The 25360-nt window shown below is 48.6% G+C and overlaps 1 protein-coding gene across 3 annotated transcripts in view; it reads right to left on the bottom strand.

Annotated features, from left to right (window-relative positions):
• Positions 1-25360, bottom strand: part of NCS1 (neuronal calcium sensor 1) — a 134402-nt gene that overhangs the window by 39631 nt on the left and 69411 nt on the right. For all 3 annotated transcript variants that reach the window (XM_084649859.1, XM_084649858.1, XM_084649860.1), the window contains one exon: positions 15649-15673. In XM_084649859.1, the coding sequence (XP_084505985.1) occupies positions 15649-15673 (25 nt within the window). The remainder of the gene's footprint in view (positions 1-15648; positions 15674-25360) is intronic.

The following is a 25360-nucleotide window of genomic DNA, read 5'->3' as shown; positions in this document are numbered from 1 at the left end:
GTGGAACTCATTGCCATCTGATGTAGCTGAGGACTGGAACGCAGCAAGATTCAAAGAGGAATTGGACATTTTTCTATGGATAATAAGAATATCCAGTTATAATAATGATGAATGCTCAGACAAAGCGTTGAAAGGGACAGAAATCCTCATGTTTCACGATTTAAGCCAATTTCTAACCATTAGGGTTAAGATGAGACTTTCATGGAGGGGGCAAATTATCCCACATCTGCCTACTCTGGGGGTTCTTGCAACTTCAGAAGCATCTGGTACTGACCACCGTGGGTATGTCTACACTGCAATTAAAAGCCCGCTGCAGGCCGGTGCCAGCTGACTTGGGTTCACAGGGCTCGGGCTAAGGGGCTGTTCAATTGCAGTGTAGATATTCAGGCTCGGGCTGCAGCCTAAGATCAGGGACTCTCCCACCTCACAGGGTCCTATGTGGACAGAGTCAGGTGAGAATAACCACACCTGGGAGGGAGAGAGAGAGAGAGACAGAATGAAGGGATGCAAGGCTGTGGCCGCGGGTGTTGTAATATTATCTCTGTAAAGTGTTGGAATCAAATCTCTGACTTTAGGCAAAACACAGCCTTGTCTGGCTGGCAGGCTGGCAGGCTGGCTGAACACACTTCATTGCCAGCCATGTGCACTTACACTCCTGCTCCATTCACAACCTCAGCAGCAGAATCTGAAATAACAAGGCAGTCACATACCACAAGGGTTCAGATTACAATGGGAAAGAGAGCTATGTCCCTGGGGGAAGGGGCGGGAAGAACTGCCATTTCTCATCAGTACAACTCACAGATAACTAGAAGGATTGCAGGGGAGGGGGACCGGGAAGACCTTCCTCTGCAATTCGATGCAGGAAGCTCCTAAGTGCAAAATCCAGTTTTATTTTAGATGACTGGTCACTTGAGCCATGTTGTTGTAGCAGATGCGCATCGCGTGGTCTCTTCGTTCCAGCCACTGGCCCCGGTCCAGGGAGCCCAGAGTTTGGAACATGATCCAAGCGTCACAGAGTATGCCACAGAAATAGCCTATTATAGAATTGCCAACCCTCCAGGATTGTCCTGGAGTCTCCAGGAATTAAAGATGAATCTTTAATTAAAGATTGTCATGTGATGAAACCTTCAGGAATATGTCCAACCAAAATAATCCTCTGTATAAATGATCTCTGCCCTAGGAGAAGATCCCAGCCCTTAGTTCTTCTTGATCCTGGCCAGTTCTCTCACTGGCCAATCTGGATGTGCAGAAAGGTTCAACCAGGCTGAGCACACACGTGATTTGCAATGAGGTTTGGTGCTCTGCACCTGCCATGTCAGTGGGCTCTGCCTATCCTCTTCAATTAAGTGCAAAGAGGGGGAAGCTCTAGTGGCTGGAACAGCAGGAACTGCCAATCAGGACTCATGGCTTCTCAGGACTCCTTTCCATGTCAATGAATTTATTGCTTCAGTGAACTGTGTCTCAGTTTCCCCATCCGTAAAATGGGGGTGTTCATAGTTCCTGGTTTCAAAGCAGGGGGTGGGGAGGACTAATGGTTGTAAAGAATTTTTGAGGCATTTGGTTGAATGGGACTTTAGAAGAGCAAGCCGTTGCGCTACTCTAAGTCCCCTCCCCCTCTAAATAGGCGTGAACCTGCATTATTAAAGCTGGAAATGAACAATGCACTCAGATCCCTGCTACTGAATAGTACAGGGGCCGGTTTTGTTCAATATCTTCATAAATGATTTGGAGGATGGTGTGGATTGCACTCTCAGCAAATTTGCGGATGATACTAAACTGGGAGGAGTGGTAGATACGCTGGAGGGGAAGGATAGGATACAGAAGGACCTAGACAAATTGGAGGATTGGGCCAAAAGAAATCTGATGAGGTTCAATAAGGATAAGTGCAGGGTCCTGCACTTAGGACGGAAGAACCCAATGCACAGCTACAGACTAGGGACCGAATGGCTAGGCAGCAGTTCTGCGGAAAAGGACCTAGGGGTGACAGTGGACGAGAAGCTGGATATGAGTCAGCAGTGTGCCCTTGTTGCCAAGAAGGCCAATGGCATTTTGGGATGTATAAGTAGGGGCATAGCGAGCAGATCGAGGGACGTGATCGTTCCCCTCTATTCGACATTGGTGAGGCCTCATCTGGAGTACTGTGTCCAGTTTTGGGCCCCACACTTCAAGAAGGATGTGGATAAATTGGAGAGAGTCCAGCGAAGGGCAACAAAAATGATTAGGGGACTGGAACACATGAGTTATGAGGAGAGGCTGAGGGAGCTGGGATTGTTTAGCCTGCAGAAGAGAAGAATGAGGGGGGATTTGATAGCTGCTTTCAACTACCTGAAAGGGGGTTCCAAAGAGGATGGCTCTAGACTGTTCTCAATGGTAGCAGATGACAGAACGAGGAGTAATGGTCTCAAGTTGCAGTGGGGGAGGTTTAGATTGGATATTAGGAAAAACTTTTTCACTAAGAGGGTGGTGAAACACTGGAATGCGTTACCTAGGGAGGTGGTAGAATCTCCGTCCTTAGAGGTTTTTAAGGTCAGGCTTGACAAAGCCCTGGCTGGGATGATTTAACTGGGAATTGGTCCTGCTTCGAGCAGGGGGTTGGACTAGATGACCTTCTGGGGTCCCTTCCAACCCTGATATTCTATGATTCTATGATTCTACACGGACCCCTCAGCAGGGTGAGGCTCTACATAGCCCAAGAGCCACATGGAACCCGCACACCGCCCTAAAAATGTGACCATGGCCACACACTTCAGATAGCTGGGGAGGAAGGCAAAGATAATTAGCTGCATTTTTTTTTTTTCCCTGCTGGCAAACACAGGCAATTTCCCTTCTCCTGCCAAGGCAAGGGAGAGCCCAGTGCAGCACAAGCTAACAGGGCTGGGTGCATTCAGTTCCAACGACAAAAACCACGCATTTTGATGCAAATGAGGTGCAGCCCTCCGGCTCCGGGGTATGGCCGAGGCGTCAGACTCTGCTCTCAATGCTACACGGATATGCACAGCAACCTGGCCGCTCCTGGGCAATGCTACAGCCGTAGCCCTCTTGTTGGTGAGAAGCAGACTAGGAAGCTGGGCTCTCTTGAATTTTTTATTTTGGGGGGAGAGGGGGTGGAGAATCTTCCTCACCCCACCCCTGATTATTCTGACATTCTACCCCAGCAGGCTGAGCTGTTGCAACAACCCAATGACACTGCAGCGACCGCCAGCACGGAGAATTTCAGGGGCTTGCCTTACAGGAGAGCTGTCACTACCCGATACATGGCGGAGCTGGGGCCGTACAGTCCAAGGCACCGCTGTTTAGTGTCAGACTTTTCTCCTTCATGTGTCCCAGTGAGCTGTAAGTCACGTTGTCATGCAACATCTCAGTGGACAAGATTTCTAACCTAAGGGTGCCCCTCTCCCATCTACCCCACCCCACTTGCTCACTAAGAGTTTATGAGTCAAGACAGCAAAGAGCACCTATCACACTGATTATTACACCTATTAGCAGGCCAGGTTAAGGCTCAGACACCACAGTGATGGACGCCAATATAAAAACCTGGTAGGTTGGATGGGCTTAGACCACTTTAAGGGTTGGACTCTCAAAAGCGCTCAGTGGTGGCCAATCTCTGCTCTGGTTGGAGCACAGAGGAGCTTTCCTACTGATTGCAGCGGGAGCGGAGTTAGCTTACACCGAGTGCTTCTGCAGGTCCCCCTGCTCCCCGTAAGCTCTTTGTACTATTTGCTTTAGCTCTTCAGTAATAGCCAGGTGCTAGGGGCCAGTGGGAGCAGGAGCCTGGCCTAGTGCCCACCGGACTGCAGAGGGAGAAAGTTGGCGGACCCTGGACTTGAGGTGTGAGTATTGGTAAGTCACTTGGGGTACGGCTACATGGAGCATCCACGGGAGTGTGACGTGTCAAGCACACTCATGTGTGCTGCATTAATTGGTCCGTGTAGACTTGGCTGGGGGTGCATTAAAAGTTCTCCAGTGCACTATAACATAGTGGGGTTTCAAACAGCTCTTCTTCGTGTGCACCAGCAAGGTACACATGGACCAATTAATGCACCCCATGTTAGTCTGCTTCAGAAACCACATTCTTGTAGTGCACATTACCGCACTATGGAGACAAGCCCTTAGTCTGTCCGTGCCTCAGTATGCCCATCTGTAAATTGGGAACAATGCTCTCCTAATTCACTCACATCTGTAATATGCTTTAGGGTCCTCATATGGAAGGTACTATAGACCTGCAAATATTTTCCACTTATATTTGGTGATTCCCAGCTCTGGGTACTAATACAAAGTATTTTAAACACACAACACTAAAAAGGTACCACAATTATTATTCATATTACTGTAGCTGTACTGTAGGAGCCCTGGTCACACACCAGGACCTTCTTGTGCCAGGTGCGGTGCGAACACAGAACAGACAGTCCCTGCCCCAAGGAAAGGACAATCTTATTTAACAATAAATTCTATCATGTTCCAGTAATCATTTTTCTCAGATATTGCAGAGTTGCAGTATATTATTCCTCTGACACTGCAGCCTCTTGCAGTCTCACGAACTGGCTGAACAATATTGAATTTCACAATTGTTCCACAACCAAAGAAAAGGGGACTGTCTTACTGCAAACCCACTAAGCCAGTTTTAAGTAGCTCGAATTCTTTAGGTCAAAATTATTTGCCAGATGCACGTAGGGGTCTGCTACTTAGAGGTGCTGAGCATCTACCACTCCAACTGAAGTCAATGGGAGCCGTGGGCACTCAACCCCTCTGAAACCCAGGCCGCAGGTGCAGGGTGGGGTCAGAGTGGGCACCAAAATTGGAAAGTGTGGCTGCTATTCACTTTCAGGGCTCAATAAAAGCCTGGTTTCAGAGTAGCAGCCGTGTTAGTCTGTATTCGCAAAAAGAAAAGGAGCACTTGTGGCACCTTAGAGACTAACCAATTTATTTGAGCATAAGCTTTCGTGAGCTACAGCTCACTTCATCGGATGCATAAAAGTGGAAAATGCAGTGAGGAACCTAAAAGCCTGCGGTTTCTCCTTGCCGAGCCCCCTCTTCACTCACGCCTTGGCATGCCCTGCTGCCTAGAGCAGGTTACAAATGGCGCAAGATGCTAATGGAGGGATTTTATAGCTCACACGTGGCTCCTGCGGAGACAGGAGGCCTTTGTACCTAGCTGAATAAACTGCAGCTCATTTCTCATCTCGCTCTTGGCATCTCAATTCTCAGAGCTGTTTCATTTGTTCCACCTCATTCTTTGTGAGGCAACCCCCTTACTTGCCCTGGGAGAACTGGAGTGGGGGGTTCAATCTTGTCCACTGAGATGTTGCATGACAACGTGACTTACAGCTCACTGGGACACATGAAAGAGAAAAGTCTGACACTAAACAGCGGTGCCTTGGACTGTACGGCCCCAGCTCCGCCATGTACCAGATAGTGACAGTTCTCCTGTAAGGCAAGCCCCTGAAATTCTCAGTGCTTCCCACTGCACTGCAGTCCCCTTTGTTCTGTGGCTGCTGAGTGCTCTGAATTCTGATTAACCGCCCTGCACGAAGTACGACAGCGTGATGTCCCGATGAGTGCCGACTCGCTGCTTCGGACAGAGCCTGGATCTCTATCCTATGCACAAAAGAAGCTAGGTCATTTGAAACTCCTCAGATAAAGTTCCCTGTCCCACTCTTTCATGCTTTGTGTGTCTACATTGGAGAGAGCCTACTTAACCCTCACCTGACTCACCTGTGAGCTGCGGATCAAGCCCACAGCAATACAGTCTGGGATAGAGTGTCACTAAAGGTAAGATTTTGTCATGGAGGTCATGGAAGTCACAGAATCCATGAGTTCAGAGACCTCTGTGACATTTTTGCTTCAGCCCTGGGTGGTGGAGCAGGAGCTGTCAGCCGGCACCTCCCCCACATCCCACAGCTCCCAGCCGCCATGGGCGACAGGGACCCCTGTAGCCCCAAGCTGCCACCGCGGGCAGCAGGGACCCCCGCAGCTCCAAACTGTGGGCAGCGGGGGGATCCCACAGCTCCCAGCCAGCACAGGTGGCAGGGGGACCCCAGAGATTCCAGTCCTGTGGGGGTATGGGGGGGAACCCTGCAGATCCCAGTTGCCCAGGGCAGACCCCACAGCTCCAAGCTGCTGCTGGCAGCAGGGGGGATCCCATGCTCTCAGCCATGCTTGAGGGGGGGAACCCTGGAGCCCCTGCAGCGCTGGGTGCTGGACCTTCCTCCTTCCCCATTTTGTCATAGTTATTTTTAATAAAAGCCAGGGACAGGTCACAGGTTTCCATGAATTTTTGATTATTGCCCATGACTTGTTTGTAACTTTTACTAAAAATAACTGCAACAAAATATTAGCCTTAATTGTCTGTCACCAAGGAGACTAGGCACCTCCTGGGAATGAAGAAAAGTGTCTTCAGGGATTTTCCTTCAAAAGCCTAAAGCATATCTGTGCTGTTTCTCTCCCCATCTCCCTCCGCAGCATGCTGGGCTCTGATCCAAAGAAAACTGATTTTTTAAAAAGATTCCAGAGGCGATCCTGGCAATTACAGGCTGGTCAGCCTAACTTCAGTACCAGGCAAATGGGTTGAAACTATAGTAAAGAACAGAATTCTCAGACACGTAGATGAATATGATATGTTGGGGAAGACTCAGTATGGCTTTTGTTAAGGGAAATCATGCCTCACCAATCTATTAGAATTCTTTGAGGGTGTCAACAAGCATATGGACAAGGGTGAATCAGTCAATATAGTGTACTTGGACTTTCAGAAAGCCTTTGACAAGGTCTAATACCAAAGGCTCTTAAGCAAAGTAAGCAGTCACGGGATAAAAGAGAAGTCCTCTAATGGATCAGCAACTGGTTGAAAGATAGGAAACAAAGAGTAGGAATAAATGGTCAGTTTTCACAATGGAAAGAGAGAGATAAATAGTAGGGTCCCCCAAAGATCTGTACTGGGACCTGCGCTGATCAACATATTCATAAATGATCTGGAAAAGGGGGTGAAAAGTGAGATGACAAAATTTGCAGCTGATACAAAATTACTCAAGTTAAGTCCAAAGCAGACTGTGAAGAGTTACAAAGGGATCTCACAAAACTGGGTGACTGGGTGACAAAATGGCAGATGAAATTCAATGTTGATAAGTGCAAAGTAATGCATATTGGAAAACACAGTCTTACAAAATGATGGGGTCTATATTAGCTGTTACCTCTCAAGAAAGAGATCTTGAGGTCATTGTGGATAATTCTCTGTAAACATCTGCTTAATGTACAATGGCAGTCAAAAAAGTGAACAGAATGTTAGGAACCATTAGGAAGGGGATAGATAATAAGACAGAAAATATCATAATCACACCACATAAATCCATGGTACGCCTACACTTTGAATGCAGAGTGCGGTTCTGGTCGCCCCATCTCTAAAAGGATACATTAGAATAGGAAAAGGTGCAGAGAAGGGCAACAAAAATGATGAGGGGTATGGAACAGCTTCCACATGAGGAGAAATGAAAGACTGAGACTGTTCAGCTTGGAAAAGATGACCAAGGGGGGATATGAGAGAGAGCAATAAAATCATGACTGGTGTATGGAGAAAGTGAGTATGGAAGTGTTATTTATCCCTTCACATATACAAGAACCAGGGGTCACCCAATGAAATTAATAGGCAGCAGGTTCAAAACAAACATAAGGAAGTATTTCTTCACAGGGCACACAGTCAGCCTGTGGAACTTGTTGTCAAGGAATGTGGTGAAGGCCAAAAGTATAACTGGGTTCAAAAAAGAATTAGGCAAGTTCATGGAGGATAGGTCCATCAATGGCTATTAGCCAAGACGGTCAGGGATGCAACCCCATGCTCCGAGTGTCCCTAAATCTCTGACTGCCAGAAGTTGGGATTGGATGACAAGGGATACATCACTTGATAAATTGCCATTGCTCTGTTCATTCCCTCTGAAACATCTGGCACTGGCCACTGTCAGAAGACAGGATACTAAGATAGATGGACCATTGGTGTGACCCGGTATGGCCGTTCTTATGTTCCTGTGTACCAGAGCTGGAAGCTTGGGTGAAGAGGGTCCTTTACGAACAAAATGCATCTGGATCAGTTGTATTTGGGAGGCAGGTGCTCTACAGGAAGGAACACAGGATTTGGACTCCCAGATTCTAATCCCTGGCCCTGCCAATGACTCACTTGGACAAGCCATTTCAGCTCCGTGCCTCAGTTTCCCATCTGTAAAATGGGAATGAGGCTCACTCACTGCCCGCAGGTTAATGTTTAGCACAGCACCTTGAACACATGGAGGGCTATACACCTGCAAAGTCACTTCAGAGCAGAACCCCCAAGCAACCTCTGCCTTCCTAACCACTCCTCTTTCATGGACAAAGGAATCACTGATAGGCTGGGGTACTCTATCAAACAGCTATTAAGTCTTGTGCAGCCAAGAATTAAACACGACATTCCATTCAGAGCATGAGCACAAGGCCCATCCTGCCTTAAAGCCCAACTACTTTGGACACTGGTGTGACGTGTCAGTCAATATTCTTTATGAAAATATGCTTATGATATGAATATGACATAACTGAGACAGACTTTATGCAAAATGGCTCATGTGAGATATCATTGGAAAGGTTCTGATTTACTGAATGTGATTATCCTGTTTCTGTGACTGTATCATTTCTGTATCTGAAGTTAGGAATATTGACTATGTATTTTTATTTCAGCTATGCTACTCTGGGTGACGCCCACGGCTAACACTTCAGGTACAACAATGGAAAAGCCAGACAGGGCAGACGGCCAGTCAGCGAGGACAATGAGCTGTGAAAAGCTTGGCCTTCCTGTGGACGCTCCGTACTGCCACTGACTCATGGACACTGTGATCCTACAGGGTCAGGTGGTCTTGTCACCTGATACTAAAACATTACCTGGGACTTCTTGTAACTTTCCCCTGTAAGGGAAAGGGGGTTAAGTTTGGGAAACAAAGGATTCCCACCTTATGTAAATCCTATTTACGGCTGGGGAGGAAGGCAAACAGGACTCCTCCTCTCCATGGCCTTTCAGCCCAAGAAAAAAGACTGCAAAAGGGAAGGCAAGGGAGGAGTCCAGACTGAGACAGGGATCCAGTCTGAAAAGGAATATAACTGCCTGCAACAATATCTAGGGTGAGAAATACTATTTGTAACCAATTTCTTTAGTGAAACCAGCTTAATTTGCGTGTTTGATTTTGTTTGCTTAGTAATCTGCTTTGTCCTGTTTGTTACCCCTTTTACCACTTAAAATCTCTCTTTCATAGTTAATAACATTTGCTTTGTTTATTATTAAACCCAGGTTCTGTAATTTCTAACGGGGGGCTAAGAAGCATGCACACCTCTCTCCACATTGAGGGAGGGGGGTGAATTTCATAATAGATCTTTGGGTCTGCACTCCAAGGGAGGCAGACATCTGAGTGCTGGAGCAAGTCCCTTAAACTGAGTCTTAGAGCTGATCTGCAGCTGGGTGTGGCCCTGCCTGTGTGTGTGTTCGAGGAGGCTTTAAGAACCTGGCTCAGCAAGACAGGTTAAAGGGGGCCCATGCTGGCAGAACAGGTAGACTCAGTGGTATCTCAGTGCATCAGGTGGCTTCCCAAGGGGTCCAACCTGTCACAACTCTTGTCCAAAAAAAGAGGAAAAGCTTCCAGAACTGCAACAGACACTGCCAGCTCCTGGCAAGCAATATAACCCTGCACTACTGAGGTCAATGGGAGTTCTTCCATTCGCTTGCGTGGGAGCCAGATCAAACCCTTAGGCAGGGGAGCAATAGGGACAGGGGTGTTTACATGTGGAAGAAGCCAAAGCATCAGGGAGCTAAGAACCAGCTGATCTGTGACAACTCCTAGCCTACAAAGGTCTATCCTCCCTGCCAGTGGGCCTGACCAGCTCAGCAGAAGGCCCGTTTTGTGCTGACAAAGAGAAGAAATGGTCAACTTCCCGAGAAGCGGTGTTAGAGCATGTGAATCCCCACAGCATTGCTGCCTACTTCACATCCAGCCTGCAGAGACAATGAACCCTGGCTCTGAATGCTGCTGCCATTGCCTTGATCTTCCCCTTCCTGCTGATGTGGCGTGGGGCCAAATTCTGCCCTAATATACACCCCCCTGCAGCCCTATTGGCATCAGCAGGTTTGTACGGACTGGGAGCGAGGCCCGCGGAGTACAACACTCTGTATAGCATTTGAAAGGCAGCGTCCCGTTCCATTCATGTACAGCATGAGCTGTAAAATACAGGTCAGCCAGGCCACTATCTCAAACACAGGGGCTTTGAACATCAAGCACCTAAAGCCTGGCCTAGGCACCTACCCTCTTAATTTTCAGAGACACTGAACCCTCACAGCTCCTACGGATTCCAGCAGGAGCTGCAAATGCTCAGCACCTCCGAAAGTCAGGTCCCTTTGGTTGAGGTGACTTGATTTGTGTGCCTGACTGTAAAGTATTCAAGATCTGACTTTCAGAGGCAGTGCATTCCTGCACCTCCCCGAGGGCGTCAGCAACCTCTAAAACAGACAGTCATTCTGCAAGACTTCCAGTGACAGCGGATCCAGTGCAGGTGCTGTGCACCGGGAGACTCTTTTACAGTGTTGCTTTATAGCTTTCTGGCTTATTGAGTTCTCCCCGCGTCCTCCAAAGTCTCCACTGACTGCCCCATTGAGTGCACAGAGAGAAGCAGCCGTGAACAGCAGGATTCCTGCTGCTTAACTCAGTCATGATGCCTTTAAAGGCATCTGTTTGTTAAGGAGCTTTATAGCCCTTTTCTACTCTGGAAAGTGCCTACGCAAAAATGACACTTACTTACTCAGCAGATCCCTGCATATGGGCTCACAGGTAGTTACTTCTGTGACAAAAATAAGTTTCTTGCTCCTTTTTACTTTGAGTAGCCCTGCAAAACCAACACAGCCACAGGACAGGGATCAGGATGCCATCTCTTCTCAAGCATCCTGAACAGGATTGCTAAGGAAGCCAAATTCTGTCCTCAGTTACTCTTGTGCAGGGCTGTAGAAGCTGGAAGGGAATGAGCCTGTGAAGGTATTCTGGGAGATGTAATCTGAAGACGAAAGCATCATGCAGGTGTGGGGAACTGCTGGAGATTATGTGTAACTTAGAAAGAAGCCATCTTGACGCTCAGAGGCCAGGCTGAGTTTGAGAGAAGCCAACATTTTACTGGTAAGGAATCTGATCCTGCCAGCCTCGCTTCACATCCAGCAGTACCAATGGGCAGCCCTGCTGGAGGTATCACCTAAAGCTTGTCAACATTTTCTGACTTTCAATTTGTCAACAAAAGTTCAAATTTCTACAAAAAACCCCCCAGAGGATGTATTTTACACCAAAAGTTGTCATGGAAAACTTCCCCGGTTTTTTGACCAGCTCTCGTTCTCCCCGTTGTGAATAGGAACGGCAGAACCGGGGCCCCAGATGAGTACTTCTGTTCAGGAGTCATCAACGTAATGAACATGCATCTACATGGCAGAACCCCACGAACTTCCTTTTTTCCAGCTCTTTCTTTTATTGATTATTTTGGGGAGGAGACATTTCACCATGTTGCAGGGCAAGAAGAGTTCTCGCTTGGCTAAGAGCACACCGAATCGAAGGATGTGTCTACACCAGGAAACTGACCAGAACAGCTACTGCAGAACCAGCAGTTACACAATCGTTATTTTGGAATAGCTATAGCCCTTTACATTCACCCTCTACCTCATTCTGGAAGAACTTCCCATGTAGACAAGCCTTAACTAGTGCTCTCTGGAAAGGAATCAACAAGCTGGACCATTAGTCTACAAAGCATCAACTCCTGCTTATCATCTCTGTCACGATACAAGAGCGCTTCACAAAAGATAATACACCATGCTGGAAACTGAAGTGCACTTTAATTGTGTTTCTCTGCTCTCCACCGAGATTACAAATGTTATTATTTACCGTCAGATATGGGGCACGCAGGGCTCCCTAGATGTAATGGGCACACAATGGATAATCGCCTTGTTGAGAAACATCACATCAGGATGTCTTTTGTTTAGTGTCCAGATGCCTTGTCTTTAATCTGCCCCATGCATGAAATGAAAATCCCATTATCCCAGTCCAAAGGAAATCTCAAAAAAGGAATTCTCCCCAGCCCTGGAAGCACAGTGGGTTGCTGAATGCTACTGAGAACAGAATTACCATAATCCAGTTTGGCTGGTGTGACACTGGGACAGAATTCTTCCTGCTATACATGCCGAAATAGCTGCTAAGTTTTAAGCCAGCAGGATGCAAGAGTTTTTAAAAAAGGAAAAACAAGGCCCTTTCCGCCAGTGTGCCCTTCACTACAGCCACAGGGCCTGCTGTCCAGAGCCGCTGAGCACTCTCAACTTCACTTCACGTCTGTGGGAGCTGCAGGTGCTCAGCACTCCTGAAAATTAGGTCTCATCATCTTTTCTCCCACATCCCCAACCTAGAATAATTGCCACAGTGGAAGGGCTGCACCAAGGTCCAGATCCTGTTACCCTTATCCACAAGAAGAGTCCCCCTTGCTTGCACGAGTAAGGGCTAGAGGATTGAGGCCCACTCTCAAAGGAATATTCAGACGTTGCCCCCTGGGTTATGGTCATAATCCTTTCAAGCCAAAGGCTACAGAAAGGGGGCTGGTATCCTGCTAACCAGGAGATCTGGTTGCCCCATGCAAAGCAGAACCTCTCATGGCTTCTGATGCTAAGAGGCCTTACAAAAACCAAGACAGTTTCCCAGGGGTGCACGTGTCACCTTCATTAAAGAGACACACCACCACACTCACTCTCCAACTGAGGCTCGTGAACCTTGATTCTCATCCACATTAGGCTTCATTTACCATGACAACCCGCAAAATGAAGAGGGTGGGATATCTGCACGCGGCGCTGTCTTTAAGAGGACAAGAAAAGCTCTTTTCCTTGCTGGACCAAATTCAGCATGCCGCACACACCAGTCAGGCTGCATTGCGTAATTTAGGTGGGTTTTCAAGATAGTCTACTGATGAGCCAGCTGCCATAACCAACGTGTTACAGGCATTTAAAGAAATGCCAAGGCAATGGACCTGATTCTGTTCTGGCTTGCTCTGCTTTTACACCCATCTACACCATCTCTGGCTTTGATGGGATAGTTTCTGATTGCTGCTGGAGACTCAGTGCCTGTGTATTTATTCCATGCCGGAGCTAACCCATCAAAGCTAGAGACGGTGCTAAGACAGGGCTTGGCAAGCTGAGTTTTTCGCTGATCACTTCGTTCCATTTCTTCCTTCTGCTGGGAGCAGATGGAATTTGGTTTTTCACCTTTACCCGGAGCCAAGAGCGATGGGCTCTTGCACGTGCTGCGAGTGGAGGTGGAAAGGCAGGGGCATTGCCGCCCACCACGTGTGCTGGAACACGGTGTGCAGAACGAGCTCAGCGGGCATGGGATTTATGGCTGCACCGCAGGGGAGCCCTTCAGCGGTGTTAAGAACCGCTTGCTCTCCCTTCACATTTGTCACTGTCTCTCACGCCCGGGCAGGCTCAGAAAGGTTTCAGCACTTGTTCGAATGCAGAGGTGAGCGCGTACCAGCATCAATGTCAGCACTTACTTTGGAGGCAAAGCTCATTTATCCGGAAAACCACAGCAGAGAAAACCTGCAAACACGGGTTGTCGCTTTTTTTTAAGCCACTCCATTAGTTATGCCGCTCTCTGGGAGTTTTGAAGCTGCCTAACATGCAGCATTATCCAGCTATTAAGCCATGTAGATCGTTCTTAGGAAGACTCTGAATCTCCCCGAGCCCCAAGATCTTCAGGGCTTTATGTCACAATGCATCGCATGCAACCTGACAGGGAGGGGAGGAGAGGGTGGGTGGGGCTCTGCAAACTGAGACCACCACCCCCCTTCTGCTACCAACCCAGTCTAACGTTGCCATCACATTTGGTTCTGCAGCGGAGCAAAAGATCATTGTGCCGGGCAGCCTGCCCCATAGTGCCTGCCTGCTGCGGCCAGAGGTAGGCCTATATTGCAATCCAACGTGACTGCAGCTCAGTCAGACGTACCCGCGCTAGCTACCGCTGATAAAAATGGCACTGTAGGTGCAGTGGCGTGGAGCTCAGCGTAGGCTGTAGAATCCAGTGTGATGCTGGCAAATCAGGTGCCAGCTTATGCCAAGGTGCCCATGCCTCATTTGGATACCGACAAACACAGAGCTGGAATTAGTCTGGCTCACATGCATGTTAGTATTGTTAGAACAGGTATCAGAGCTACAAAAATGTGCTTAGTGTAAGTTGCTGCAGGCAATAATCTCCCTTACAACACCTGTCTCCCATATTGTAAGGTAATATTGAAACATTTGCATTGTAACCCTCTGTAATGATGCACACTACCGGAGAGGAAAGAGACATTAATCCACATGAAGTACTAGTCTCCACCAGGAGGTGTTATCTCCTGCCCAACAAAGGAAGGCCCATCAACACCAGATGAACTTTTGTGGAATGTCAGAGGACAAAAGACTCTCCCCAACCCCAGGAAGAGAAGACATGCAAGTGAATTCTTCCCAACAGAATTAGCAACTGGAAGCAGAAGCGGGGAAGGAATAATAAGCCCTAACAAGAGAAACTGTATCTTTTATGCTGCTTGGACTCTGGGGGGCAAGGATTACTAAGCATAAACAGAAGATCCCCAGTGTTTGGCCTGCGTTAGCCCTAAAGGACACGTAGAGTTAGCTTATCCTAATTTGTGCATATATATGTTTACCAGCCTTATTCTTGTAAATAACATTCATTTCCTTTTCCTAGTTAGTAAACCTTTAGATAATTTGTTACAGGACTGGCTACAAATCTTGTCTTTAGTGTGAGATCAAAGGTGCAATTGACCTGAGGTAAGTGACTGGTCCTTGGGACTGGGAGTAACCTGAATGTTGTGATTTTTGGTGTAAGGGACCATCTATCACAAAGGCAAGCTAGCCTAGGTGACAAGATAGACTGCAGTACCCAAGAGGACTGTCTGTGACTCCATGGTTAGGCTGTTAGAGGGCCTGAGGAGTTTACACTTGATGCTTGGTTGGTGAAATCTAAGTAGAGAACTCGCAGCCAATTTTGGGTTTGTGCTCTGCTTCTTAATGGTCTGCCCTGAGGTTGGTGTTGAACCACTGCAGGACAGCTTGACCCTCTGGGTACATATTTGATTGATGAAGCCAGCGTCATCACATCTACACTATTATTTTTATCAGTGTTATGTCCTCCTGAGCTGCAAACACACTTTGGATTGCAGTGCAGCTGAACCCCAAGGGTGGTCCTGAGTCATGAAAACACTTCCTGTCCAGTGGAGTTCAAAGAGCAGGTGAGGAACTAATACTCAGTACGGAAGAACCAGGCATCCAAGTAGCTGCATGCAGAGCCTGGTGCCCGAACGAGGCAGAAATGGATTATGGGAAAGACTGTTGGGAACAGGAGCCACACCCTGAAATGACTTGTGTATGAGTCTTTTGTCTCATGACGCCTGCCTTTGCATCTCAGTTTAGCCAGCTTCCCAGGCAATACAACTCTGAAAAGAAACGGAGGCAAACACGCGCATACGGTGAGCCAAGATGCACACACTCAACGCAGCAGAGAGAACTGACTTGTCACTCAACAGCTGCATGCACACACCACTCGGGAGCTCACAAGAATCAGAAACACGGGGCTGGAAACTCACCACTGCTGCACCTCCTTCTCTGTAACTGAAAGAGAAAACAAGAAAGACAAGGGTTAAGCCATTTGGAGTCTTTTCCTTTGAGTTCTTTCATTTTAAGCTGACTAGTTTCTATAGCATAGGTGACTTGATTGCAGTGCACAAGGACCTTCCTGGGGAGAAAATGCCAGCTGCTAAGGGGCTCTTTAATCTACTGCAGAAAGTCATCACAAGAACCAACGGCTGGATGTTAACGCTAGACAACTTCAAATTCAATAAGGCACAAATTTTTAGCAGTGAGGGTGATTAACCATTGGAACAAACTACCAAGGGAAGTGGGAGGATTCTCCATCTCTTGTCTTCAAATTGAGAATGGACGCTTTTCTGGAAGATGCTTTAGCCAACTAGAAGGTACTGTGCTCGAAACTGGGGTACCTGGATGGAAGTCAGCGGCCTGTGATATACAGGATGTCAGATGAGATGATCTAATGGTCCCTTCTGGTCTTAAAATCTTTGAATCTATGAGTATTTTTGCTACCTTTAAGGCTTAGTACATCATGTCAGTTAGCAAAACTTTCTAGGCCAGATACTCGGCTAATGCAAACCAGGAGTTCCATGGGTTTACGTTGTGCATCACCAATTTATGCCAGCTGAGGATCTGGCCCTGTTTCTCCCCGTCTTGCAGCATAAGGTGAAGGCTGACGTAGAGGAAGGCCACTAAACAAACAGGAATTTCTTTCCAATGCATCTTGTGCCATGACACGGCAAGTTAAAAAGTACCTGCTTCTTCTTCAATCTCAACACATTAAACACCCCCCCCCGCCCCGGCAACAGACAGATAAATGGCATCCCTCCCTGTTCAGCGCTACCCCATCTGCCAACATGCTGACTTTAAGAGCTGTCTGTTTGCGCCAGGTTCCTTCATACCAGTTGTCTTAAATGCCATTGTCACATTTCTTCCCTGCTGACTAGCTAAATCTCCAAAGAAAGTGCTCACTGATGGTTTCGAGATCTTTTGATGCCTTTGCTTGTCATACCTCTTTTTCTCTTAATCTGAAGCTTCAGAGCTGACTCCCTCTGGGTTTTGATGAGCAGCGCGTGTGAAGATCCCATTCCTTTTCTTGCCTTCCTCCCCCCCCAAGTCCTATTTTTGTTGCTCAATTGTCATGCGGTCCTTTTCAGCTGTGCACAGCCTTCCGCAGCGCTCTCACTGCAGGCAAATACACTTAACGATATGGCTTCTACCACAGCACAGGGGCAGAGAGGAAGGAGGGGCTTGTGGACAGAAGGGTTCAATTCCTGGTTCTTGTGTGACCCTAGACAAGTCACTTAGCCAAACTGTGCCTCTGTGTTAGCCCATGTGAAACATGGAATTAATACTTCCCTTACCAGACTGTGCGAGGGCTAATGCACAAATGCTTCTAAAGTGCTTTGAGTTCCTTGGACTAAAGAAGAACATTATTTTCTATTGCAGCAGCACCCAGAGGCCCCAGTCGGGGATCAAGGGTCATCGTGCCAGGCTCTGTACACTGTCAGAACAAGACAATACCTGCCCTTGCTACAATTTATATAAAACATTCATGGGGTTTTTAGCATCAACCTTCAAATTCCAATAGGAAACGATTCCCAGGCCACAGTTCCCAGGCGCGGGCTGGCTCTGAGGTCTGGAAATGATGTTCAGAGCGGTGATGATTTGAAGGATCTGTCTGTAAAAGTCACAAATGCTGGTTGACATGATGAAGGTGTTACTCGGAAAACTGCCGTATGGCTAAATGCTTCTGTGTGAGCGTGGAACCCACCAGGGACTGGCAAGGTCTGCATCTCATCTTCCCCAGGCCAGGGACAATGGAGAGTTGTCACCCTTAATGACTGGGCTCTAATCAAACAATAGGTATGCTAAGGAGAGTGGGGTATAAGTTTTCTCCATCTTTCCTCAACAAGGGTCCCAGGTTTGGAGAGTGGAAAGTCACCAAGCTGAAGACAAACACCAAGGTGTCAATGCCAGCCCTTAAAACCCGAAGAGACTAGGTGGGTCAGGGGAAGACGCACAATGACACACAGGAATTTCAGGCAGGAGAGGGGAAAGGACAGATTGGACCAGGTCAGCGGATCTCCATCCTGCCAAGAAGATCCCATGTCTCAGAATTCACGACATGGAGCAGACAGACCTAGATAGCCTCGGATGACCCTGACCCCTACCCAAAGAAGGCCCTGGAGTGGTGAGGAAACTGAGGCAGGGAAATAGGTGTAGGGTTGATTACTTGTGCATAGATCTGTGCGTTTCTCGTGCTATTAAAGAAAGAGCAATGCTGGGTTCTAGTCCCGTGCAAAGTCTGTATGTGTTAAACTGTAACCCAGCAGGCTCACACCATTGGCAGGAGCTCAAGGAGAGGGTGGGTTTAAGCTATGGGGGAACTTGAGAAGCCAAGGCCTGGGCAGCGGTCACATGGGCTGCACTCTCGAGTGGGCCCAGTGGTGCTAAGATGGCGCCCAGGCATTGTGCCTATTCTGGCTCTGGAGACTTACAGCACACAGGATCCAGCACCTGGATCCCCTGACAACAGTCTGGGGAGTGGTCCAGAAGGCCTGGTCGAGCCCTTCCCCATGACAAGAACTTTCCCTTGTCACCAGTTCAAGCCCGGCTGACGTCAGAACCTCTGCATGGCTGTTCAGTGACTTTATGAGTTAATGGTCGCGCTCAGCCAGCATCCTTCCCAGCAATGACTGAAAGAGACTGACAGGCTGAACTACCTAGTCAGTCCTCCCACTAACAGTACTGAGACACAATGGCAAAGCTGAGTGAGGGACGTTGATGCTGCTGCTGTCTATGCTGTACCCATTCGGTGGATAAATAGGGCATCTCTCTGCAACGTGAAATGTTATACACTTGCTGAATTCATTCCAATGGGGAGCCTATTTACTTCCACAGTACCTCACATTAGCAAAGAGATTTCCAGCAAAGCAGCTGCATGAAAACTCTATTATTAACACATCCTGGGCATGCGTAACTTAATGATATTGACAAAGTTCGGCTTATTTCCTGTCAATTTGCTAAGTATGACCATTTAAACACAGAACCCCGGAGAGAAAATTCTGTTAGCTGATATTAACTCTTAAAAAAAAAAAACACCCAGGGTTTGGCCACTTGATAAAATTAACAGGAATTTAAAAATGTATTTTTCAATTTCCCCCTAAACAAGACAACCAGAAAGTGGAAGTTCATCAAAAGGGCGATTCTCAGGCACATAGGCGCCCTACCAGCTGAGGCTTTACATAGTGACATGGAGTTTTGATTGTAGGTGCAGCTGTATTGCCCACCCTGAGGGCTCAAGAGATTGGCTAGAAACATTTTTTTAATTGGAAGCTGAGACTCACAATCACGTGACTCCAGGAGCTGGGGGTTTAAGAAAAAAACACCAAGTAACGTTAGAAATAAAGTGACGAGAGTTGGCACCACTGATGGAGTAGGATCTAAGCATCTCTTAGGGAACATCTGTTTGGAGCTATTATTGATGGGCTGGGAGACAGCTGTCTAAATCTCAGAGGTGCCCATATGTTTCTATCCCAAGCCTGGAAAACACAATCATGCACACCAAGGTCTGTTTAGCAGAGAATAAGCTGCATTTCACCTTTTCATATTCTCTCTTCTTTCCCCATCCTCTGTCTCCTGCAAGCATCTATTAAACCGGTGGTTCTCAACTATGGGCCCCGGGGGGAGGGGGCTGCAAACAAGTTTCTGGGGGTCCACCAAGCAGGGCCCATGTTAGACTTGTTGGGGCCCAGGGCAGAAAGCCGAAGCCCCACCACATGGGGCTGAAGTCCGGGGCACTGATCCCCACCATCAGAGGCTGAAGCGGGGGCCCCTGTGGCGTGGGGCCCCAGGCAATTGCCCTGCTTGCCACCCGCTAATGCCAGTCCTGGCTTTTATCTGCAGCAAACCAGTTGTTGTGGCACAGGGGGGCCACGGAGATTTATAGCCTGTTGGGGGGCCTCAGAAAGGAAAAGGTTGAGAACCCCTGCATTAAACTGAATATGCAGATACTAGGCAACTAGGCCCATGGTCACCAGGCCAGAGCCGTGACGGTGCACTCTCAGCTCTCCCCGCAGCCCCCCTCTCAGTAGTGGAGAGGATACAACACGTGTGATTATGCATTTTGCCAAGGAGAAGACGGAATGGTTCCCTGTGTACTAAGCCTGGGACAATATTCTTTGGTTGTCTCGTAACAGATCTAGAGTAACGTAAATTCATGTCTTGAGGGGAAGGACGTGGTTACTCAGGTAAGCAACGTCATGGACCAGGTGGCTGAGGAACGTTACTGGTGCTGGGACCTGTTTGCACACTCACCCTCTCCTCTGCTGGTGACGCAGGGAGCCAAGGGATTGTGGCTAGTTCAAGGCACCAGCAGGAAGACTGGTGCTAGGAGGCTGGCTGAAGAGGGAATAGCCTTGTTCGTCATTGTCTCCACATCTCCCATCTACATACTAACAACAACAACAACAAAACACCAGGTCTGAAATTGACTAGGATAATGAGGCAGAGTGGCTACATGTGGATATGTGAGCAGCTGATAAAAATAAAAACTCCAAGACACATGAACAGATGCCAATTACCTTGAATGGCGAGGCGCGCAATAAAAGAAAGCAATTTTCCATCAGAAAGATTTATAATGTGCTTGGCAAGAAGCATAGACTGGAGAAGGTAGGGGCTGGCGTAAACACAACATTGGGGCAATAGAGACAGCACATACAAGACCTGGCTCCAGCGGGATGCTGTTGGCGAGGTGGTTCCAGAAGCCCCTGCTACCAGCTGCCAAAGGAAAAGTGGGCCAGACCCCCCTCTGGTATAAATCACACAGCTCTATTGGCTTCAGGAGAGTGATGCTGATTTGCGCTGGCTGAGGATCTAGCTCGGTGACTTTGTGGTGGTGCACAGAAGCCCCATTTGGGATTAGGGCTCCATGCCATCAGTCACTGAACACAAACCCAGTGAAAAGATGGGCCCTGCCCCACAAGGCTTACAATCTAAGTGCTTGTCTTCACTACACTTACTCGAGTGTTGTCCCGAATCCAAATCCCATCCACACCCACAAGCCTCTTGCTCAAGTGCTTCACACCTGGGCTAGCGGGCCTGTCAGCGGGATAGGCTAACGCCCGGTGCTGCCAACATTCGAGCTGCTAATGTCACCACTCAGCAGTGTGGATGCAGGCTAAGCAACTTGGACGGCACTCCTCCTCCTATGCTTTCCCACAATTCCTCCACTTCCTTGCCATTTACCGACTCCCTGCTTCTGCATGGGAAGTCACCTACCAGTCCTTACTCACCGGTGAGGCCTTTAAACCCCATACTGCGTGCAGCTTGCTGTGCTAGCAACATTCCTGCTGTGCGGCTACAGAAACAGAAAGCTGGCATCCAGGAGATGGTCTTCTCGGCAGGCTGCCAGCTGGGAGAGCATGCCAAGCTGGAACCAGCTTACCGAGTTGCTGGGTGAAGACCACTTTCCCGCAGGTGACCAGACAAGTTCTCCCACAATACGCTGCAGCTTAGTGCAGCACCAAGAGCCCTATGATAGGCCCCTAGAAGTCCGAGCCCGTCACCCGGGCGCGCAGCACCCGTGTGGGATGCAGCAACTCCAGCATCAGCTTTGCAGTGTGGCGCTCTCACCCAGGCGAGGCCAGCTCCAGCGGCCACACACAGGTGCCAATCACTGGGTGACATTCAGACCCGACTGCAGTTAGTGGTAAAACTCCCACTGACTTCAGTAGCGCCAGGATTTCACCCCATGTGTCTTCAGAGATCAGATGCACTCTGAGCCAGCGGAGGGGCGTGGGCCAGAATGGAGGCTCCCAGAGCACAGGGACCAGGGACAGCAGGGGAAGAACAATGTCTATTTTCACTGAAGAAGCTTGTCTAGACTTGGAAGTCTGGCAGCCATGTGGGAGATTCAAATGCAGACACCGGGGAGGTAATATTGGCACCTGGGTGGGCGCTCTGCTTTGGCAGCACTGTCTAGCAGGATGGTCAAGAAACAACCCCATTGTAGAGGACAGAGAGGCCTGGGCTTAATGAAGCCAAAAATGACACATCTGTCAGAGAGAGAGGCCTTGTCTACATGGGAGAAATTGACCTGCATCGCTATTCTGGAATGACTCCCCTATGTGGGCGCTCTTCCAGAACACAGCAAGCTACTCCCAAATAGCTATGCTGGACAATTTCCCTGGGTGGACAACCTTTGCCCCTTGGATCTAGCTGTAAGGATGGGATGAGCGGAGCTGTTGGGCTAAGAAGAGCCTCCAAACATTGATGTGCGGAGGTAACAAGTAAGCCAAAGTCGGTCCTGACTTACACCCCAATGAAGCACCCCATGCGCCCAATGCCCGTTAGATTTAATGCTGCGGGAGCCCTCTGCCGCAGTTGCAGTTTCAGACACCTCTATCGTTTCCTTTGCTGGCTTCAGCGGGCGCTGCAGGTGATCCGCACCTCAGGAGTGCAGATTGCTTGTTTAGATGCCTTCATGTAGATTTAGGAACCCTAGTTTGAAAACATTGGCCTGATCCTCTCACGGAGGATCATGAATCCCCAGTGCAACCCAAACAGGGACTCATCTGAAAGGACAGGTCTGAAAAGCAGCCTGGAGGCACCAGTGTCATTTGGTGGCAGGAAAGAGGTTAAAGGCATTTAATGCTTCCAATGCTGTGGTGTGGGGTTAACTCAACAGGAAAGACGCTCTCCCAGTACATCCACAGCTGCCATAGAGGGGAATACGAACCATTTTCTCCATCTATCTAGCTGCTTATACAGCCTTCATTACTGCGCTCCCTGAGTGGTCCACAGCCACTAATGACGCCTCCCCTCTTCCTCCTACGAGGGGATGGGAGTATATTCAGGGGATGACGTAGGAATAAATAATAAAATAACCCCAACAACAGGAGGTCTTCTGTAATGGTGCCAGGGAGGTGTCAGCCAGGGAGCAGAGCACAGGATGGGGATGGAGATGGGGGGTCAGCTCAGACCACCCATACTAATTGCTCTCTAGCCTCTCTCTCCAATTGCATTTCCTCTCAGGTTCTATTTCAGTTTCAACTCCAGCAGGAAACAATTACGAAACTTGCACTTTTTTTAGTAAGGGAAAAATGCCTCTAACTACACACTCCCGTTGGGTGGGCAGGGGGAAGGGATGGAATGGAATCCCTGTCATCTGGAGCACGGCGCTCACTCTGGGATGCAAGCAGCAGCCTCCCAAAACCCACTGAGCATAGCCAGCGGGAGAGGCTCTCGTGAGTGTATGATGCTGACAGGTTGGGTGCTCCGGGTGGTGGGACTGTCAGTGCTTACCTACTTGGAGTTGTGCATCTAAATCTCCTAAGTTCTGTAGGAATGGAGCCTCTAAATACCCTAGGGTGGCTTTGAAAAATCTCAGCCTACAACATCAACTCTACTAGAAACCAGAGTGTGCCCTGCTATTATATGGTAAGTACTGTACAGATATGGTCCCTGAACTGGGGATCCATAGCTTATGTAGATGGACAATATATAACACACTGGGAGACCCAGAGAAAGAAAAGCTCTTAGGGAGAACCTAACAGAAAAGGGTGATAGGTTATGGCTTGCGGCTTCTTCTACTTCTGTGTTTGCTTGGGCCACATTCTGATCTCAGTTACAGGGGCGAAAACCTGGAGGATTATCACTGGAAGTTAGTGGACTTACTCCAGATCGCACCTGGTGTAAACAAATTCCTGGCCATCCAGTGTAAATGAGCTCCAGGACTCACTCCAGACTTTGCACAGCTCCGAATCTAGTCACTGACAGTCTCATATTAGGCAGGGAGGCTGAAATGCGAGCTGGAGTAGAATACTGTTGAGCCAGCCCATTCTGCCATGTCCCCTGCAGCGCTGTCTCTCCTGCTGCCAGTGAGGCCTCCTGCAGGGCTGCTGCATACGCAGAGGTACCGTGGGTGGCCCCTAGGCTAGGGGCAGCAGCCTAGGGCCAGCGTGTAACAGCAGGCTGTAAACCACAGGGAGGAATGTGCTGCCTCTTTTAAGCAGTTAATTAACCTTTAGGAATCTGTGGACCTGAAGGTTTCTTCTGGGCTCTTGAGTGGGGAGAGGGAAGTTTAACAGCCAAAGGGCTCAAGGAGAGGAGTGGCCTTTCCTCGCTGGCCTCCTTCAAAACCCCATGCCTCGTCTGATCCCAGTGGAGGGGCTCACACGTCCGCTCTCACGCAGCCTGAACTGGCTTTGAAATCTAAAGAACAGCGATTTCGTGGGAGCAATTTCCTAAGGAAGGCCAGTCTGGTGACACACAGAGCAATGGGAGCTGTGCTCTAGGGCAATAGCTCTCACCCTTCCAGATGACTGTCCCCCTTTCAGCAGTCAAATTTGTCTTGAGTACCCCCAAGTTTCCCCTCTCTTAAAAACTCCTTGCTTACAAAATCAGACATAAAAATACAAAAGTGTCACAGCCACACTACTACTGAAACATTGCTGACTTTCTCCTTGTTACCATATAATTATCAAATAAATCAACTGGAATATAAATATTGTGAGTACATTTCAGCGTATAGTATAGAGAGCAGCATAAGCAAGTCATTGTCTGTAGGAAATTTGAGTTTGCGCTGACTGCAATAGTGCCTTTTATGTAGCCTGTTGTCAAACCTGGCAAATATCTAGATGAGTTGATGTGCACCCTGGAAGTCCTCTGCATACCCCCAGGGGTACACGTACCCCTCACTGAGAACCACTGCTCTAGGGGGTGAGCCCTGAGCTCTCTCACTCCCATGGAGCTAGGTCTGAGCACTGAATAACATTCGGCCTTCTGTGTATTGCTAAGGGCTCCCCGCCCGCCCCCGTCTCTCTTTGCTCCTAGGAAGCTTTCTCAGGGCAAGATCAGGCTCCCGGAGCACTGTCTGCACTGCTCCCCATTCATCTCCCATGGCCCTTTCAACGCTAGGCAAAGATGAAAGGAAACACAGCAAGTCGCCCTGGCCCAAAAGCACAGGCAGGGGAGCCCTGGTAATGATACCACGAAGCATCAGTCATGGCAAGTCAGGGCTACAGGGAACACAGGTTCCAGTCCCCGGTGCTGAGCACCACGAAAAAGAGCTGGCTCTCTGGTCAACACGCACAGGAAAGGGGAGCCTAATGCACTTCCCTGCAATGCCACCGGAGGCCACACAGAGAGTCAGTGACAAAGCAGAGGACAGAACCCCGGAGTACTGATTACGTTAACACACTTTGCAGGAGGGAGCCGGGTTGCAGCTCTGTGTGATTAAGGATGAAATCCTGACTCCACTAGGGCCAGTGGGAAAACTCTCATCAGTGCATGAGACAGAGCTTGGGGCCCCGTTTGCAACTGTGGGACAAATTCCTGCTGGGATGAAGAATCATCACAACCACCCCCTCACCTTCCATGCCAAGTGCCAGATGCCTCTCTACCCAACTTCTCCAACACACACAGAGCAGCATGGACATCTAAAAACAAAACCCTACCAAAACAAAACACTTCACTGCACATACAAGTCTCCCCCTGGGGTGAGGGTGAGAGAGAAGAAGCCAGAAGTGACAGATGTTAGGCACTTAATCCACATCTGGAAAATACTACAGTGATGAGGGAAGGAGAAGAACCTATATATATATATATGGAATACAACAGAGGATTTCACTCCCTATGGTTAAGACCCCTCCATGAAGAGGAGGGAAGGGAGAGTTCCAGGCCTGGTCTACGCATTATCCTGCACCA

The sequence above is a fragment of the Lepidochelys olivacea genome (assembly GCF_965140295.1).
Source record: "Lepidochelys olivacea isolate rLepOli2 genome assembly, chromosome: 16".
In the NCBI taxonomy this organism is placed as follows: Eukaryota; Metazoa; Chordata; order Testudines; family Cheloniidae; genus Lepidochelys; species Lepidochelys olivacea.
Note: the sequence above shows the minus strand (reverse complement) of the source record. Positions and strands in the feature narration are given on the sequence as shown.